We start from the raw sequence: 20,383 nt of genomic DNA, 5'->3' as shown, positions 1-20,383 counted from the left end.
AGGACAGATCCATTCATAGCTCTTGGTTAAAAATGAGTAATCAGCTATGAAGGCTGTCAGCTATATTGTATTTAGAATAACTTCCTGAACCCAAGCGTATGAAAATGAAGAAAATAAAGCCTCCCTCTTCCCTTCACATTTGGATTGATGTCCCAAAGTGTAAACCCTGTATGAATGGAAGAAGGAGGACTTTTTTTAATAATGAAATTCATTTTCAGTTATGAGAGAATTTTTATTTCTAAATAGTCTTCAGTAAGTAGATGATCCCTGAGTTTCAAGTTAAGCCTTGCAGTGATTTGCAAGGATTCTCCCTGCGCTAAACACATCACCACAGTGGACACTACGTCTTGTTTCTTAGATTTTATGACTTACTGTATTAAAACCAGTTTAAATGTAATAAAGTCTGCAACATTTACAGCTAGAAAATATGGGAGGACAATAAAATTAGCCAAGCATAGAAATAAGGGAGTCTTAAACATCCTCTGCTCATATTCCAGGGACAATATACACAGAACTGGCAGATGCCACAAAATCAAGAGGAATTTAAATCAATTTAAAATTCAAACAACCTTTTCTCCTGCCTACTAGGGTCTCATGGGACATTAACACACACAGGCTTGCTCTTCTGCATTGTTTCCACAGGTTTGCATTCTTGCTTTCTAAAATCTGTTTATGAGTGGTGATGTGAAACATTGACGATGTACTCATCTCTCAAGGTTTCACTCAGCTGTGGCAGGTTTTGCAGTAATGACGTACTTTCCCTCTTCACTTCGCACTCCACCCCTTTTCTGCAGAAGACTGAGCTGGAACATACGATTTTCAGTTTCCTCTGTTTTGTTCTATCTTACCTACTCTCTCTCTCACCTAACAGACATGACCAAAAAGCAGTATGTAAGGCAAACCAGCAAATTCACACTGAAGCAAAACTTAGATTGCAACAACAAATTCTGGTCACAGTGCCAAAACAAGGCTATTCTCACAACTGTCACGCCTGCAGTACGAGCACGCACTGTACCAGAGCCTGGGGTAGGGCATCTCAGCACAAAAGTCCGCTCAAGCACCACGAAGTACTGCTAGGTTCTTCCTGTCCTTAGGGGGGTTCCCACAGTTTTCTTAATAGGATGCTATCTAATGACTGGGACACAGAGCAGATGGAAGCATAATAAAATTTATCCTCACTTTAAGCAGAATGACAAAAATTTAAAATGCTGTTTATGGGCAAAAGTTACAGGAACTGCTAATGGCATATGAATTGCCCTTTAGGAAAGCCCCAGAGAAGCAGCTATAAAGACATGCTTTAGTAAATATTAATCAAAAGGGTTGGTACATATCACTTCCACAAACCACAGGACAGATCACTGACTAGCTTGAGGTCACAGAAGAGTCTTGGGCCAGAACCAGTGTTGAAAACAAGATTGCTTTCAAAGGTCCACTGAGTTTTGAACATTTCTGCAGCCCAGTCTTACACTGACCTTTCAGTTTCCATCCCAACCTCTCCCTCTTCCTGTTTCACTTGAAAAACTTGAATTGACTACAGAAACACTGCATTACAGGCAATAGGCAACAGCACAGATCCTTGAACACTTGGGAAGAACTTAGATAAGAGTTACTGTACTAAAGAGGGGGGGATCCGTGCTAGGCCACATGTAAATACACTGCAGACACACCATTCTCAAGCATCATCAGCCTCCTTCTAAAAAAAATAATTTTAAAATAAGTCCTGTTTTGTCTACTCTAGATCTTCCATTGCTCTCTCAAATTTCCTGCGTGACACCTGATGTGCCTGTAAGCCTCTCCTGACACAGTGATGGTTCCACAGCAGTATAAATCCTGGGATCAGACATGAAATGGCTTCCATAAGTAACAGTGAAGTGTCATGTTCAGTATCAGTGAAGTGTCATGGATTTTATGAAGTCTCCAATTCTTCTCATTTTTAAATTAAAAACAAAAAACAAAAACAAAAAACCCACACACAACAGCACAATAGAACACACTTTTTTGACAGCTGGAGACTCAGATCATTGGTTAGAAAGACTTGTTTATTTTTGAATCGCAGAGGGGAAATTGGACTAGATATAGCTAAGCTTACTTCAATAATTACCTCCAATACAGTAAAGTCTTGTATTTGGAGATGTAGTTAATAAAAGATCTCTTCTTTTGGGATTCAAATCCTCAAGTCCCAAAGTCCCATTTTAAACAGGTCATGTTTCTAAAACATGGTTTGATATCTTGCAGCAGAGGTAATAATGGTCTTATATTTCACTAAAGTAGGATAACTAGAAGGGAAGGAACTTACTTTTTTAAAAGTGCTATGAAAAACATGAATTAAAGTAGCCGAACTGATCAAACATGGTAGGATCTGCATTCACTCCTTAGCTTCATTCAATTCTTTAAGCACATGAGAAACTCCTTCGAAGTCTGTGCACAGTAACAAAGATGTCACTCAGAAGGCCACTCACTTTATTTTTAATACATCAAAACCAATGAAGTCAGATGATGTCCAACCAGGGCTCCTGGGTTTACAAGGAGAAGGACACTATAACTTCTGTCAGTCTCAATGATAGCTACACTATCCATGAGAGTTGCCCTACAGTCCTCCTCATTCAGTTCTCATTCAAGAATGAGAGAACAGTCTCCAGATGACACGGAAAGAAATTACAGAACCTTCTCCCAGCCTCACTCTCCTATATTCAGTTCAAGACCTTGCTTCAGCCTATATTCAGCTCAAGACCTTACTTCAGCATTAATTTAGGGAAGAGATGAATCAATTACCTTAAGACAAAAGAAAAAAGAAATCCAAGTTAATATCTTGCAAAATCTTGCAAAAACTGAAGAATTTCTGCCTTATACTTACATGTACAATTGAAACAAGCTTCATATTTTCTCATTCCAAAGTCTGTCACTGAGTCACAAATTTCACAAGGGAGCGGGAATGAATTTCAAGTTTTCTCTGGCTTTAAGCATTGCTCAGTAGCATTGCTCAATGCTTGCTCTGCAAGTTCAAGAACATCCCTATTCTGCTGTTTATATACAGAGACATGTCCCCCACCTTCAAGAAGCAACCCTGTAAGAAGATACTGCCTAGATGTTCCTCTTCTTTCTTGGACAAAGCTCTCCCTAAGGTTCAGAACAGTCATTTTTATAAACCACCCAAAAGACCACCCAAAAGGTGCATTCTGCAGACAGTAAGTTGCCTGCATACTGGCTTGAGGAGATGACTAGAATAGATTTTGTCTTGCATAAAGGCATTTCTTTGGAGGCATCTGCTATCCATGCAAATAAAAGGTTTCCAAAAGGTCACTGCCAATATAAAATGTAATTAGCTTAAAAACATCAATTATTTTTAGGCAACACTTTGCCTGAGGTTATCTCACTATTGCTTGCGTTTTTACAATCACAGCTCTTATTTTCAGCATTTCTTTTCCTCTTGGATGTAATCAAGAAGAAAAAACAGTCAAATATGCTGTTAAATTATGTTATTATCAAGTAGGCAAGTTAGAGACTTACAAGCCATGACTGCACTCTACACCACATAATGATTCTAGGTAACATACCAGCAGATACACTTTAAAAAAAAAATAACAAAAAACAAAAGAGAGACTGTCCTGTTTAATAAGTGAAACAAGCTGCTTTATACTGTCCCATTAACTTCAAACAGTTACTCAAGATTTACATCAGATTTTGCTAAAATACCACCACCCCACCCTGGCCAGTCTCTGCAGCTGACCTTTCCCAGCATCAGCATAGGCCACAGTGCTCACAACTACCAGAGGCGGAAATATTGTGTCTCAGGAAACGTGCTTTATCCTAGAACACATTCAGGCAAATGAAGCAAAACTCATTCAACGGTCATTGTAACGGCAGGTTCAGACTTGCTGCTGCAGCTGAGTGCCTGGAGGAGATAAGTCAAACAATATGATAAAACGATTTTATTGACAGTACAGAAAATAATATTTTCTGTTAATATAAAATTGAAGTTCTAGTCCCTTAATTGCAACTCTGACATATCAGTGCTGAGTCAGTGAATCACAGTGTTTATTGGTATATGGCCCCAGCAAAAGTATGACACATGCTGTATCTACTTTCAAGCTCCTTCTATACGGAGAAAGTTCATATTATTCATCATTTGTGTTATCACAGTATCCAAACCTTTATCATGTATCAAAACAACTCAGTCTCTCTTTTGCACAGATGCTAACGGCCTTTTCCTCTCTTTCGTCTGACATCCCCCTCTGTTCCACACGTGCCCGTTAGCTTCTCTCTCAAATTGTCTAACTGATTAATCAAGTTAAACTCCAAGCAACTGTTCTCAGCCTGCACTTAGCTGGAAGGCTACTGCTTCTACATCAGATCTGAATATTGGCTGTGCGCCCAAATGCATGTCTTTCTTCTAATCCTATCAGTTGGTCTAATAAAAGGTATTACTTCTTCCTACAAACCTTGCTTTGCTGATTCTTTTCGGAATGATCACAGTGCACTCTGACTTCAACCAGCTTCGATTCCTACACTAGTGCAAAACTAGTAACAATGAAAAACAAAGGAATAAGACCCAGAGGAGCAAGTTCACTCAGTAAATTGGAAGGGTGATGCAGCCAGACAACCTGTGTTGCAATTATACCCTCGATGACACAAAGACAAGATTCAGATTCTTTCAACTGGAGGGGATGCAAGCAGCACTGCTCCACACTGCCAGCTACAAAGCGACTTAGGTCTTGCTCCTGTAGTAGATAAAGATGCATCATCATAAACGGTATTTTCAATTTCCAGGAGTCAATTAATGCATTGCACCTTGGTGACAATTTTTACTTCCACTTTCCCTGACGCAAGAAAAGAGGGTTTTTTTCATTAGGATGATCCATGGATATGTGATACTTTGTCAGTAGAGCCTCATTTAACAAAAAAAGGCTGAAAATAACCTCACAGCATTTTAAAATATACACTCTCTTTTATTAATAGTATATACTTTGGACTCTACGTACTGTAATTACCATAGGCTACATCTGATAATCCCTTATTTGTAGGGCTGAAAAGGGACACATTTTGGTTTATTTCCATAAATACTTCAAAGACTTTTTCTGACTGAGGAACAGAGCACCTCTTCAGAGGTTATTTCACTCATAGGAATTTGATTTTTGTCGCTTGAATGAAAGGAAAGTTTGGTATTTTTACTCATTTCCACCTCTTAACAGTGAGAGCATGTTTTAAAACCTATGAATATGTGAAGGTTGTTTTAAATATTAAAAATATGTTTAAAAGCAGTACATACATAAAACAGGAAATAAATGAAATTACATTTTGCTAGAACATTGTTCCAAACTCTAACCATGTACAAGCTCTAAGAATTCTTACCAACCATCTAGACCCAAAGGGCCTTCAAAATGTCAGATCCCACTACAATATAGAAAGTAAGATTCAGTATGTCTCATATAGCCAAAGTGAAAAATACTGAAAGTCCATCAGCAACAAAATAATTTGACTCGTTGCCAACAACTCTTCTTAAACCAACRGGCTAGAGTTTTATGTGAAGAAGCACCAACTTTGGGTAAAAATATACAGAGAGGAGATAAGGGACAGGTTCTGTCATGGTCAACCAGCAACACCAGAAGTTCGTGTGCATGTTTTTTTTTCCCCCAGAAACTGCACTGAGCCTATGACTGCTTTAAGAAGCCTTTTTCCCCCGAAAACACCACCACCAAACCTCTAAATGAACTGACAGAAGCAGCAAAGAGACCAAATAAAACACTGGAGATGAAGAACTGCAGTGAGGCTTGGATAAAATGACTGTCTCCTCCTAGGGAGTGTCATATTCCTGCAAAAGAATGAGCACCCTGAGAAATTCTCAGGATCTCTTCCACGCAACAGCGCACTGCTGCACCACTATTGCCAGAAAACACACTGGCTACTGTATTAAAAAAGAAAGACAGAGAGAGAGGAACTGTCTATAAACATCACATTGCTCCTCGGTGATGCCCATGCAAGAACTAAGCGACCCGGCTGACTTTTGGGGTCAACCTTCAAGAAATTTGCTTCAGCAAGAAATCTGGTGGATAAGGATGGAAAAAGGAAGAAACACTATCAGGGCTCAAAAACACCTTTGGTGCCTTTCAAACCCTCAACATACGGCTTTACGTTATCAGCACAATTTCCTGACAAGGCCTTGCTCAGTGTCCCTGTGCTCGTCTCCTCCACCCCAACTACTCCTTCCTTAACCAGATGCCTCAAAAGTGCCTGACGCTTCAACGAAAGCCGTTTCAGAGCTGCTGCATCTGAGCTCTCCACAAAAAGAGTTCTCCGAGACAGGCATATTCACATCAACATACTCTGCAGCTTTTTGCTTCTTTCCTTTCATTYGTAAGATTTTTTTTTTTTTTAATCTAATTGGTTCCAGAATTTATAATCCTGGTGACAGCACCCCGGCTGCACTAGCCAGAAAAGGTGGAGGAGGAGGGGAGCAAAGAGAAAGCAGCTGCCAAGGCTGCCGGCACCATCTTCCGTTCCAAGCACGCTACTGCAAAGCGCCGGCTAGAAGGCCGGGTGCTGATCTGCCCGTCGTCGCTGACCCACGAAGCTCGGGGTAACTTACGCTTAGAAATATTACAAGTCAACTTCAGAGTTTTATGCAGACTCGGGGGGGGGGAGGGACGGGGGAGGAAATCAGGAATCCAAATCTGAAGTGCAACTAAAACAACCAAATTTGAAAAGGAGAAAATTAAGCAGACAGGAGGGGGGAAAATGCAATTACAGCAGGAAAAAAAATTGTTTCACCATTAGCATTGCACAATAAGAAGGTTTGTCAGGCACCGGTTTAGCCTACACATGTTCACATCCGTCAGCATTTCCATGATAAATCCTAATTTTCGCCATTGTTGATCACATTGAACTAAAACTTGGTATGCAAGTTTTTAGCACAGATGCTCAAATAAATTATGCACATTAGTCATTTAACTTTCAGAGCAGCAAAAGAAAGCTGCTTTTTGATGGAGGGGGGCTGCAATTTCTGACAATTTTTTTTTCCTTACACAGCTAAAAAAGACAAGGCAGCTTATTTTTTATTTTCCATTAAACTTCAAGCAGTATGTCTTTTGTACAGATAATAAACTTTGATATTAAGGAAATACTTCTATGAACTAAAAAATGCCCCCCAAAACAAGTATCTACTACAGTATTTAATATATTGCACTGTGCACATGTACATACAAGCAAACACAGAGAATACTAAAAAAAAAATATATACTAGAACCACTCCTAATAGCAGGCTGAAGAAGTTGTATGCTACAGCTGACACGAGCTGGATGAAAATTGTTAAACTAGTGATTAGCCATAAGAGCAGAACAAAGTTTACATGCAGATACAATCAAATGGTTGAGACATCTTGGCCAAGACGGTTAATTTTTTAAAGACGAAACAGTATTTTGTATAGTACTTCGACACTACTTCACAGCAGTTGCAAAAACAAAAAAAAACCAAACCCCGCCACGCTACAGAAGGCACGTTTATCTCTGTAAAACAGCTCTGTATATTCTAGCTCTCCCACTCTCCCCAAAGCACTAGGAAGCCATCAATCTGTTTAGAATAAACAATGCCCCGAACGACTTTAGAAAAATGCAGAGTCTTCCATACCCATTATTACAGCAACTGCAAAATGGTATTCAGGTACATGTGAGAGTAAAAAGACAGAAAAGGCATTTTGCATTCTATCACTAGTCCCACTCTGGCTTCTCATGACTGCTCAGGAAAGCTGTAAGGCAGTTATAGCAGTACAAATTAACACAGCGAACGGTTACAAAACCTCGTTTGACTGTTGATGAGTGTTGCGTAAAACGCTTAAAAGAAACTCAAGTTCAAGACTTATGGCCACTACTATGATCTTAAGATACGATATAGAAAAAAAGTGTTTGAGGTGCTGTTGGGGAGGAGAAGGGAACAAAAATAGACATATCTTAACAGGTACAGATAGATTTGAACTAAGGTATTTTATTTGCCTTAGAAATAATTAGGAGGTGCAGACTAGACGGGATATACAGAGCRGAGGTTTGTTTGGTTTTGTTCATACGGTTTTCTGGACCTGAATGTGAGAATGAGAGAGACTCAGGTCACTAAGTTAAGCGATTCTGCGGACCCCAAGCAAACCAAAAGCTTTTCTAGAAATTAAGTCCAGACTTCTCGGCTCACATTCTACCTGATCCATGGAACCATCCTTCTGACGTCAAGGCTGATTTTAAAGAGAGTTTCAAATCAAAGGGCCTTCCTCTTTTCCAACTCACATAAAACTGTTCAAGACTTACTGCCACATTGTAATGTAAATAGAAAACAAATCTCTAAGCACTGTAAAATTTAAAGCCCTGCAATTCCCAGAGCTCTAGACAAAGCTTGGAGATGGGCTGAATTCAAGACTTCATATACTAGTACCCATTTCAAAGGAGAATGTTTTTGTGCTGTTGCCTACTGCATAGCTGAGATCGTAATTTCAATAATATACATTACTACTTGGATACCCACAGGATTGTTTAAATCAAGATCTCCAGGGGAGCACTAAAAAATTAACGCTATCATTCACTCTAGTTTTAAAACGATGCACAAAACAACAGTGATGCTAGTATGGAGGCTGAGTGTCAGTCACAATCCTGGCACAAGTAAAAATTAAGAAAAGGGTTAGTCAGCTTTTACAATCTTTTTAATCTTTAGAAGTGATCAAAGTACTGAAAAAAAAAAAAGGCATTAAATGGATTCTCTTTGAACGTTCTGGCCTCCAAGAAGCACAGTCAAATAATTAGTACGTGGTAAGAAACCACATACCAATATTTCCACTGGTTTTGCTCTTCAGTTTCCACAGAGGCCCAAGCCGAAAAGATGGCATAAGCATAGCTGTGTCTGTCCAATGTAAATTGTTCTTTAGGTTTTCTCTACGTATTCTCTGAAACGGAACAAGAAGGGCAAAAGAATAGCTGGTTCCATGAGTCCTGGAAATAAAGCAGCCTGGTTTCCTACGGATTTTTCTCTCAAATAGTGAATATTGACTCAGGTAGACTTCCCTTTTTCATACCAACAGGATGAAAACAATACCCATACCAACAACAGTATCACACCGAATGTCATCATACCGCTGAGCCTCTAGAGAATCTGGTAGAGCATAAATTACAGACTGTGACGCTCCTGTGGCATCAGAATAGCATTCACTCGCTATCAGGCTGGGTGAGCGGTGTCTAAGGATGCATGATTTCTGATAGGAGCCTTTTTGTCAATGTGACATTTAAGAGGCTCTTTTGCTTGCAGGATCCTCTGACACCTAACGGGGATGAGCTCAAGTTGCAACAATAGGATTTCTCCCCKGTAGCCAGATGCCCTGTTTTCATTAAGCTTGCTGGAATTTGTTATTTTTGAGCGCGCTAACATCTACCAAACTTGACTGAAGACAACCAGCGAATTCAAAAGTTTAGAGTAGGCAAACTCATCTACTTACACAAGCAAAGCGTGGTAACATAAGCCACACTTCCCCAGGAAATCAGACTAAAAAATGCCACAATCATGAAAAGCAAAGATCTGGGCAACATCCCATGTTTTTTAGAATTGGAAGCAAAAGTCAATGTCTTGGCTAAGTTATTTTTTGCCTTCCTATTTTCTGTTAGGGAGTATTGTATGGCAGAAGAAAATTAGAAAAGCTTTATTTCTACTGACCTATAGTCATGAATAACCCACACACTGCCCTGAAAGCTTACAATCTGGATGTTTATTTGGAAAGAGTAGATTGGTCATTTCATGGGACACTATCAACTACTTTCTGGTACAAAAAAATGCACAAAAGAAATTTTGAAGAAAAGAATGGATTTAGCATTACCTAGTAGTCTTTTTTTTCATAAAATTACTCTATAAACGAATGTAGAACCTGCCAGCAGTTAATACTGCCCTGAAGTGCTGTGAACAAACATTTGTCTGGTATTAGGTACATACACACACCTCCACATATAAATCAAGGTGCAGTGTGCTATATAGATGCACAGGAGAAAAAAATCCCTACCTTGTCCTATATTACACATTAAGTGCTTCTTTTGAACACAAAATAAATCATAAAAATCTATTGAAAAGCCAGCACTTCTCTCTCTGTCAGATAAAAGATATTTCACTGTAATTAAACTTCCATCCAACTTTCCAGAAGATTAGGGGAGAAAGTCTGACAGGCTCCATTTATATTTGTGACTGACGCTCTTTGGGACATGCAAGGAAGAGAGGAGATGGGCAATGGATTTATGACACTTCTGAGCTAACAGCACTTGTGGAGATGGACAGCTCCAAGCTTATTATCACTCATTTATTTTGTTAAAAAAAAAAAAATCCCCACTGCCTAATTCAAAAGCATTTTCTGTTCAGTTTGCAATCTGTGTTCCCCAGCCCTCAATCCTTTGGGTTTTATTTCATTTTTAAGAGATAACGCACATAGCAGGTTGTTTGGGTTAAGTCAGCTTTACCTGATTTAGATGAACAAAGGTGGTAAACAACCACATCTCTGAACAGAACTCTAAGCACTTGGAAAAGGAAAATATTTTCACCACCATATTCTAAGTATCCCTTTTCACATATGAAACTATATGTCAAAACTCACAGCTAGGTTTCTGACACTAGGTGACAGGAATAAGCTATCTGCTCCAAGATCCCTTCCATTTTTCTTTCTCTCTTCATTCTGCTCAAGGTACTACCTTTACCAATGTGTTTCCTTGCACTTGAGTTTCCACAAGATACCTCAGCAGTCCAAGACTGGTATTACACACAGACAACAAGAGCAAAAGTAGAACAAAAGCAGTGATCACACTGGGAGAGATCATGAGCAGCCAGACAACAGCTCACCAAAAAGTATTTTTTTCATAGCCTGCCTTTCAGAGTCAAAGCAAAGACCCACAATAGGGAGGACACCCAACTCAAACCGTAAGCAGTGTCATTCCATCATGCTTAGCCACCTCAAAGGACCACAGTGATAAGGAGGAAAGTTCTCCCTCACGTTTCAAATTCTGGAATGCTTTGCCATGTAATTTGTTTCAGAAAATTTCTCCAGAGACTTCAAATATCCAGACAGGATGTTGAAAAAAACAAACAAACATGCAACTTTTCTTACTAAAAATATAAAACAAACACATTAGTATCACTACTACATCTTTTTTTTGCAAGACAAAAGCCTGTAGCCTTTTTTGCAGACTCTCCGTAATACAAGTTACAACTATCATCTCTCCCCGAAAAAGAATAGTTCAATCTAGCATGCCTATAACATTACACACATTTTTCCCCCAGAGTGTGAAACTAATGAAGGGTGTTGCAGTGACTGTGTAGTTAAACTGACCCACTAATTAAACACCTTGCCTTCATTAACTTCTCCTAAGCACCAGAGCAGGCACACTTCAAGCTATCAAAGCGGCCCTAAGCCTTTAAGGCCTTTAAACCTTTGGATTGTTATCTTTATTCTACAGTTACAGAGCTCCACGACACTTCCAGCTGTTACTACTGGAAGTATAATTTACTCTATTTACACAACTTGTAGCAATACACTCCAAAACAGCAGTGAGATTCCATCAGGCGGTATTAATGGTGCTTTCAGCTACATTACTCAGCAATACTGATGTTGGGGAGAGGAGGGGTAAATTGCTGCTGCTGCTGTGTTCAGTGGAAGAGTGACCCTCTCCCTCTTCCCCACGTAGCACCACAGGAAGGCTTTCCTCCCTAGCAAGCAGAGCAAGCTCCAAGGGAGCCTACACAACTCAAACGTATAAACAATCACTGTTAAAAGAAATTGATTTAAACCCACTGTTCAGGAAATTCAGTCCTGTGGTTCTGTGCCTAAAAGCATCTAATCTGAGTAATACAGCAAACATGATATGCATCATCATTTGATCTCTGGGAGGCCTTGAAACACTGGCAATTGCACATGTTACACAAACACCGACTGTGCTTCGAAACCCAAAAAACAAAATGGGGCGGGGGGGAAGAAATCAATGCAAAGGCTGAGCTGTAACATAACCTTTTTGTGGTGCAATGACCTTTTATTGCTTTTTAATAATGGAAACATTGGCACTACAGAAGCATATAATAATAAATGGGAAGTAGTTTAAAAGTATGAGACCAAATGGGTTTAGTCAGTTTAGTGAGGCCATATGCCATTTGCAAAACATTGTTACCAGTGTATTTGTACCCCAAAACCCTCCTCTCCAGATCACCTAAAGTACACTGAGAAGCAGCTGAGCTAAAACTGCTCTCCAGTTTTACAGAAACGGATGGGACCTCATGTAGCAAATAGTTCCCTTGCGCCATCTCATGCCGAGTTTGTTTTCTGGAGCCAAGTCCTGTTCATATTCTGCTACATTAGCAATTAGCTCCTGTTTCACTAGCAAGCGCCTCCCCTCATCAAAAAGAAACTGGGACTATTTGTCAGGTTGCAAGACAAGCAGTAACTGGCAAATATCCCTCACCATCACTAGACAACAATCCGACTGCAGCGTAAAGACAGGGAGAAAGAAGACTCAGCTTGCAAAAAGCCCTTCGGGCACTCCTTCCCCTAGGTTTAAAAGCCCAGTGATGACCCAAAGTACATTCATTGTATAGAGACTGAATAAATACACACACTGGCCATTTGAGGGAGAGGGTCATAGGCACGGTGAAAGTTTGCTAATGAGCTAATACAGCCTTAGACACCCCATCCCTCTCCTGGGCCTTGTCTGGAGGAGAGAACCACAGGCAGACCCAGCTAGCACAGACTAGCTTTAACACCCCACACCAACCTCTCCTACTAAACACTAGATTTTGCACTGTGGCCACAGGTAAGCCAGGACTATCCATGATTCTCTACTTCACTGCCCAAAACCAGATTCAGAAGCCAACTTTTGGTGATGTTCTCTTAAGTATCTACCAACCATTACCTTTAACGAAGAAAATCAAGCCAAGCTTCTTACAGTAGGCAAAAATTCTTTTATTTTTGTACTGCACATAGCTCTATACACACATAACCACCAACTTCAGAAATCAAGCCTAGGACCAACAGCACTGAAGACAAAAGACATTTTCACTAAGGGCAAAAGAACTTGTAGCTGAAAAACAATAGAAAGCTGAATAGCTGCTGGGCTCAATCACTAGAGGGAGTCATAATCACATATTAAGTCACTGTAATACACAGACCATTTTCAACACTATTATGAAACAAAAGAGAAGACCATCAGCTGAATCGGGATGTCATTCAAAGAAAAAGAGAAAATTAGATTTGCTTCCTTAACAAGGTTTTATTTCCAAAGGCTCAAGACTTTCTCCTGGGAACTTTCAAATAATCTGTAATGGAAGGTTTTAAAAATGTATCTTATTGCCTACATCTTAAGACAGAATAAGGTATGTGACAGAAGAAAGCTGAAATTGTCAGTTTTGGAAATGACACACACAGCATTGCATCAAGAAAATGTTAGAATTTTAAATTAAACAGCTTTACAGCCCATTTCACTTGAAATCAAAAAGTAATCTTAATCATGTTTTTATTTTTAAACTAGATTGGCACAATTACATCCAGCAGAAACAGGCACTACCAAAAGGCTGCTTTTTCAACAGACGACTCCCCCTGGCTATTAATAAATTCAGCAAAAGCATTTCTGCAACAGGCTGTGAGAGGCAGCCTGCAAAACCCCAAAATCAATAACTGTTAAACATTACCACCATCCTTTTATTGGTCATTTGATCAATTGTGGGTTTGGGGGTTTGCTTGGTTTATTTTTAATAAATGAAATGTCTTTTTTATATTGCTGGTATTTTTTTTCCCCCCTTTAAACTTCTTCACAAAAAACACAAAACAATTTAGCTGGCTGCACTCATGGGAATTTACATTCGGCTGACAATTTTACAACTGACTAAACTGTTTCACTAACAGTAGCAGCAAACCCCAAGCTTTAAACACCCAGCTTGACTTCTGCCCGTCATTGGTAAGGCGGAGCCCACAGAAGACTCATCTCTTGAACCAAAATCTACCACGTACCTCAGGAGACACATTAGCAAATGCAGTGCAAGATAAACTAAGGCTTAAGCAATGCTGAATTACACAGTATTTGACTGCTTTGCATTCAACATGTTTATACCAGAGGTGGAAATGCTGCACATTTCTGTTGCTTAGAGAAGTCAGCTAACACCCTGGCAATGCAAAAAGCCTTTTTGGAAGATAGAGGTATTGCTTTTAAGAGGAACAGATAACCTTTTCCTAATGCAAGGAAATAAAACAGTGTGGGAAACAAGAATATGCGCACCGAGGATGAGAAGCACTGTCTGGCACAATATGCAACTGCGTTAAGAAATCCTACATGTACCCAATGCAGTCTGGAAAGTTAAGCTCTGGCAGACAAATTCATTTCCCTTATGAGATATTCACTCCCACACCAGGGCAAAAGCTTAGACACCCTTTAGTTGTACCAGAATCTAGCCAGTTCCAAATACATACCCTGCTCTATATAAACAGACTGCTCCTCCCAAAGTCTAACAGTACTTTACCACTGAAACTGCAAATATACTTTCCCCCCATCTATACAAACTGGTCCTCTCACAAGCCAAATCACAGTTCTGAGGGCTCTTACTCCCCTCCCACACCCTGATGTCTATTTTACACATTTTGCTTTGATATTCCCTTTCCACAGGAGATGGTCTGGGAAAGCAGCTTACTTTCCCTTGCAAACATTTCAGCTCATAAAATAAAGCTGCATAAACTGTTCACCGCATCCTCCCACAGTTCTTCATCTTTTTCTTCCTGCAAGGATTTAAGCAAGCAAAAACTGATCATCAATATGGAAAAGGCAGTGATAGTACAGAAGGCTCCTTGGAACAGCAGGGAAATCTAAAGAGCCATCCTCTCAGGCTGCAGTCCTTATTTCTTTCTATATACTTTAATATGACAGCATCTTGCTGTACATCCACTGTTGGCATCACTTACCTGTTTGTGATGGTAGAGTTCTGCTCTTTCAGCACAAGCTCCCTTTGTTGCAGTGCCACAATTTGCCTTGAGAGATCATCAGGTGTCCTAAGCAAATAAAACAAAATTGAAACTTTTAATAAAAATCAGTGGTTGAAAGATTATGCTCCATACACGACCACAAAAAAGGCCTCACAAAGCAGCAGACAAAGCAACTGCACCAGGCCAAAGCTGTTGCAGTCCCTTAGAACAACACAGGGTTGCATCCTGTCCGGCATACATAAAAGCCTATTTTATTAAAGCCTTTGCTGTGGGTTGGATGGTGATTACAGCATACAGCATCTCATCACTATTTGCTGCAACCCATAAACCAACTCTAAAGCCTTAGTGTCAGCAAGACCAAACAAATTCTTCAAAGTAAGCAGCATACATAAACATTCATACCTGCTGAACAGACAGCTTGAAGACAACTTTTTTTAAACTTATACATAAGGATAGTTCGCAATCTCCTCCCCTTCCTAGCACTCAGCACAAATACGCAGGGATGAGCAGGCCCAGTGTTATTCCAACTGCCATTCAACTACGGAGCCTCAGTACAGCCACCATCACAGGATCGCTACCAAGAGGGTACGACAACAGTGAAGTAAATGTACACGTAGGCTCTACAGTCCAACAGCTCTGGCGCTGATGAACAACCTGTGACAGTGCACAGGCTCAGCCTTACCATGGGCACGCAGAGTGCTGCGTCCACACAACTGCAGTGTTCTGTACCAGTGTGTTGATTTTGGAGTCCTTCATACAAACAGTGACTATGGGGCCACTGAAAAAAGATCCATCAGCTCTGGATACCACTCTGAACACCACTCTGATCGTAGTTTTCCTGTCAAAGGTATCTATAGATCCCTTAGCAACCATCCTGCAGATGTCAGGAGCAGATTTACTTTCCATCAAGGCTGGTAACTAATCCTGAAAACTAGTGGAATGGAATCAAGATAACTCTACTTTGGCAGTCCCAGAAACCACTAACCCGCATCAACAGTCTCTGCAGGGAGATGGTTGTCCTCTTCAGAGACCTCTCTTTAAATCACAAGTGTAAAAGAGGTTCAGGTCTAGATGAAGGCASCTTATAGAAACCCCAAATGAATTCTCATCTTAAACCTGATTTCAACATGGACAATCTTTGGAGAATTTAGCTGCCAAGTTAACAAGGCTCTGAAAAATGCAGCTCATAATTCACCCAAATATAACAAATTTATCACAAGGCTAGTATCAGGCACATCTCTTGCCATGTTGAGTGCCTCTCCCCAACAGAACTGTTTAGACCCTGCATCAATGAAATAATTGCACAGATTTTTACATGGGCAAAAAAGTATATTTGCCTCAACTTTATTCTCAGATTCTCAGAAATCTGTACCATAGTGTATTAGCACCGAGAAAGAGAGCTGAAATTAATCCAATAGTGAAATGAGATGGTATTACAAAAGCCACAGATTTCTAGTAATGATAGTTACTGACCGATTTCCAATAAAAAACAATCCTCCTCATCTGTTGGGCAATTCACATCAACAATCAGCTTCCAATCTCAGTTTCAGCAGTTGGCAGCTTTAGGTTTGTACTTATTTTTGGAGGATATTTTATTGGCGTTAGATACTTTTTAAAAAAGTGGAGTAGCATGGATGTAACAGGAAACAAAGCCAACGGGTATCAACCCCTGCTGAAGAAGAGTTAGCTTTCTGTAAAACTAAATCATGTCACATGCTCAGAGACACAGACTTCCCTCGCATGCCCTCTGCTATCATATACCTTTACTGAGACGTCTACATCTCACCCCAGTCGCACACAGTTTGGCAAAAGTCAAGCTTCTTCAGTTCCAAGTAGAGAAACGCCACTGCATGCACAATGAAATTAAATCAGATCAGCTTTCGAATTGCAGAGAACTGGTCAAGCTCCCCAACCACGACAAACATCAGCCAGCCCTCATTGCTGTAAACAGCCACCTCCTTTCAGAAGTTTCTGAAAACGAYGGCGCATAAAGAGATACATTTGTCAGCATCCCAACAGTCACTTAACATGTTCCAGCCTTGAGAACCTTTGTCTGATGGGTTAGTTGTACATAAACTTTGCTAAAGTTCCATCCTTTTCCTATTAAACAGATGATATCAAAACTGGTATTAAAAGCCAATAACTCTGCTATCAGAGAATATGTTTGCCACTATAGCTCCCCAAGGCTGCTCGAATCACCACTGCTCATCGAGGGAAGTTTGAAACTCTGCCCTCCCATGAGCATACCGAGAACTTGCTTGAGAGAAGCTACTTCATGTGCTGCCAGGATATACCCCGCAAACCTGTGGGCAGCTTCCTTTGCCACGTGCTGATGGAGCCCATGGAACCACAGAAAAAATAATAATAACAAAAAAGAACCTATGTTTGCATCAGCTGTGCAAAATCCTCTATAAGAAACTACACACATACATGAAGATTCAAGAGCAGGATGTTATTAAAACTGAGTCATATGGTATGTAATGATAAAGATAACATGAAGAGCGAACAATAAGAAGTGGCTTCCAAAGCGTGAATCAAGATGAATCACTGAACTCCAGCTCCTCTCTGCTGGGTAAAACTAGAACCTTCTTTCTGTCTCCCACCAGCCCACCCCGAGACCCTATTTCCTTCTACAACAACCCTTAAGCAAAATCTTCCTTTCCAGGATCTGGGAACAACCAAACAATCAGGTGAGCATTTAATACTAATTTGGAAAAAAGGTTTTTTGCCCTAAAGGTGCAAATTAGTCCAGCAAAGCTTAGGAGCAGAGTAAGGCTGAAGAGGGACAAAATTACTGTTCAACAAAGCTCTTTGACTTCCTTTGAAGTGCACATAATTTGAAAAAGAGCAATTTAAGAGTAATGAAAACCTAAATGAAGGGAAAAATTAACTTAATGGGATGCCCATCCAAGTCATTTGGCTTCACGCAATGAGTTTCAAGCCCCCACTGGCACATTTTATAACTTAACATGAAAAATAGCTTATGCCTTTTTTTTTTTTTTTTTTAAATGCACAAAACTGGCATTTCATAGACATTTGCTAGAATGCTTGGTTGTGCTGTCTTAGTTAAGGACCTATTAGCATTCCATTATAAACTCTGACAGTCAGGCACTTAGAATTAGCTGTTGAAGTAACATTAAACCAAGACTCAGTAAGCAGCTGAGAATTTTTAAAGGAAAAGTAAAAAATGGATTTTTTAAAAAATTTATAATTTATTAGAATGTCAACATCTCATTGCTTCTATAAAACATTTCAAAATTTACAGCAAAGGAAGAGATCTTTGACATTAATTTTTAGCTATGGATCTGCAAGACAAAAGACTAAATAGAAAAAACAAGTACTCAAACAACTCCGTTTTCTAAAAAAAATTTGTTTGAAACTACCGATCTAATGACACACACATAATACTAAATTGCTCAGAATCACCTACTTTTGAAAGTCTCTGAACTAGCACATTTCTATATAGTTTTAACTCAGTACAAATATACAAAGACACACAGAGATTTGTGTGTCTCAACTAAGTCATATTAAATTGAAATGGAACATTCCCAGATTTTTGGCACAGCATTTTAGGTGGATCCACAAACTGTTTTAGATTTGAGCGTAATTAGCTGACAAAGACCAGAAATAGAAGCCTTTACTGAAGTGTTTGTTAACGAGAACCAAGCGTAGAAAGGGAGGACACATCTGCTTCTCTCTCCCTCTTCAATCCAAAAAATCCCCCCCCTCCTTTTTTTGGGGGAGGCAGCCTCACAAAAATGTAAAATCCAGAGTTTGTCCCTTATCTGCTTCTGTATGATGTGCAGAAACACAAAAAGATTTAGAAAGTCTCCTCTCTCCAAAAAGGGCCTTCTCTATTTTTAAACAAGAATTTCGGCTTCTCTTTAGGCTGGAAGGCAAAAGCACCTGAAGAACACACACAGAACAATAACATGACAAAGAGAGGAATTCTGGAAAGGCAGCTGAGTTGTTTTAAGTATTTCTGTGTGATTAGAAAGACCRTGGAGCATCTGCAATAGTTTCTTCATGTACATTTGAAGGCAGTTCCCCAGACAGCCTTTTGGCATAGCAAGCTACACCACCGCTTTAACTCCTGTGCCTCCGGTCTGCAGGACCCCTGCCTGGTTCTTATGCTTCACCAGCGAGTCCAGAAGCAGCTCGGTTCCTGTGACGACTTATCCTTCAAGGCTGGAGGGCACACAGCAATAATCACAACGGTACATGCGGACTTTCCAAAATATCACAACATAAGGTCTTTAATTTGGTCACTCCCCTTTACCAGACTAAAGGGGAATATCCCCGCTGAAACCTGGTGCCCGGGCCTGGGAGTTCGAGTCTCACCGCGGTGCTTCTTCCTGAGCTGAARGTCCCCCCGGGCTCCCGGCCAGACACCTGCACCAAACTGCCAACCTGTTAATGGCTGCGCTGCCCCCTTCTACTGCTGCCTGCGTCGCAGCAAGCCAAACGGTTAGGAAGCTGCGACGCACACTGTTCACAAAAATAATCCAATTCTTCTTATTTCCTACGCAATTAGGACACATTYAGTGTGTGGTGACACTTTAATTAAAAATGTTTTGAAGAGCAATCATTTACCTTTATTCATTCAAATTAAGGCACCAAAAGCTGGCAAAAAAAAAAAGAAAAAAAACACTAAGGTATATCTTATGCTATTTCTCTAATAAATTTCAAGCTCAATATTCTAYGTCAAAAACAAAGCAAAAAGAAGAAATCTGAAGTGTAAAGAGAAAGCAACTGGCAATATCTCAACTTCTGAGTCCCCTTTCCTTTAGAAAATAAATCTCATATTTGTGTGCAGACAGAATCAACAAATTCAATTGCTCCTTACCAAAAAAAGGTCCACATTAACACCCCTGAAGCAGAACAACTCATTTGTAAGAAAGCATTTTTAGTGTGTGTAAGCATCTTGACAATACCAAAGACAAATAATTGATATGTCTCTTAAAACAACTGCAAAGTTATCAATTAATCCAATCAAGCTATAATTTGAAGAGGAAAAATAATGACATAACTATCTTAGATTCCAGTCAATAGACTTTTGTGGTTTTAATAAAAAAAGGTTCTTTTCCTCCCAAAGCTATCAATATGGCATCACAACAAATAATCTTTCAAGTTCAATTTCTTCTTTAAAGATATATTTAGGAGTTCAAGAAGACAAAATTAATTTTGGAAAAATCTAACCACTTGGCTGCCATTTTAACATGCCAATCTTCTTTCCCATCCCCATCCCTGCGCTAATAGCAAGCGCAGAACAGACAACCGAAACGCGGGAAGTGCACACATTGCAGAATTCAATTTAACCTTGCAAGTGAAAGGCTTTAGAGACCTCCAGGAGAGGGGATGTTATACATAGCAGTATCAAACTTGTTGATAATGAGATTTGGAAGTTAAGATGAAAATAGTCAGGGATTT

The 20,383-nt window shown here is 39.8% G+C and overlaps 1 protein-coding gene across 1 annotated transcript in view; it reads right to left on the bottom strand.

The window, feature by feature from the left end:
- The window catches only part of MAD1L1 (mitotic arrest deficient 1 like 1), a 375,918-nt gene that overhangs the window by 320,844 nt on the left and 34,691 nt on the right, over positions 1-20,383 (bottom strand). Inside the window, exon 11 of the mRNA XM_026083221.1 lies at positions 14,933-15,019. Coding sequence (XP_025939006.1) covers positions 14,933-15,019 — 87 coding nt within the window. The remainder of the gene's footprint in view (positions 1-14,932; positions 15,020-20,383) is intronic.

The sequence above is a fragment of the Apteryx rowi genome, unplaced genomic scaffold (assembly GCF_003343035.1).
Source record: "Apteryx rowi isolate R43461 unplaced genomic scaffold, aptRow1 scaffold_6, whole genome shotgun sequence".
NCBI classification, from domain to species: domain Eukaryota; kingdom Metazoa; phylum Chordata; class Aves; order Apterygiformes; family Apterygidae; genus Apteryx; species Apteryx rowi.
This window is presented reverse-complemented; position numbering and strand designations above follow the sequence as displayed.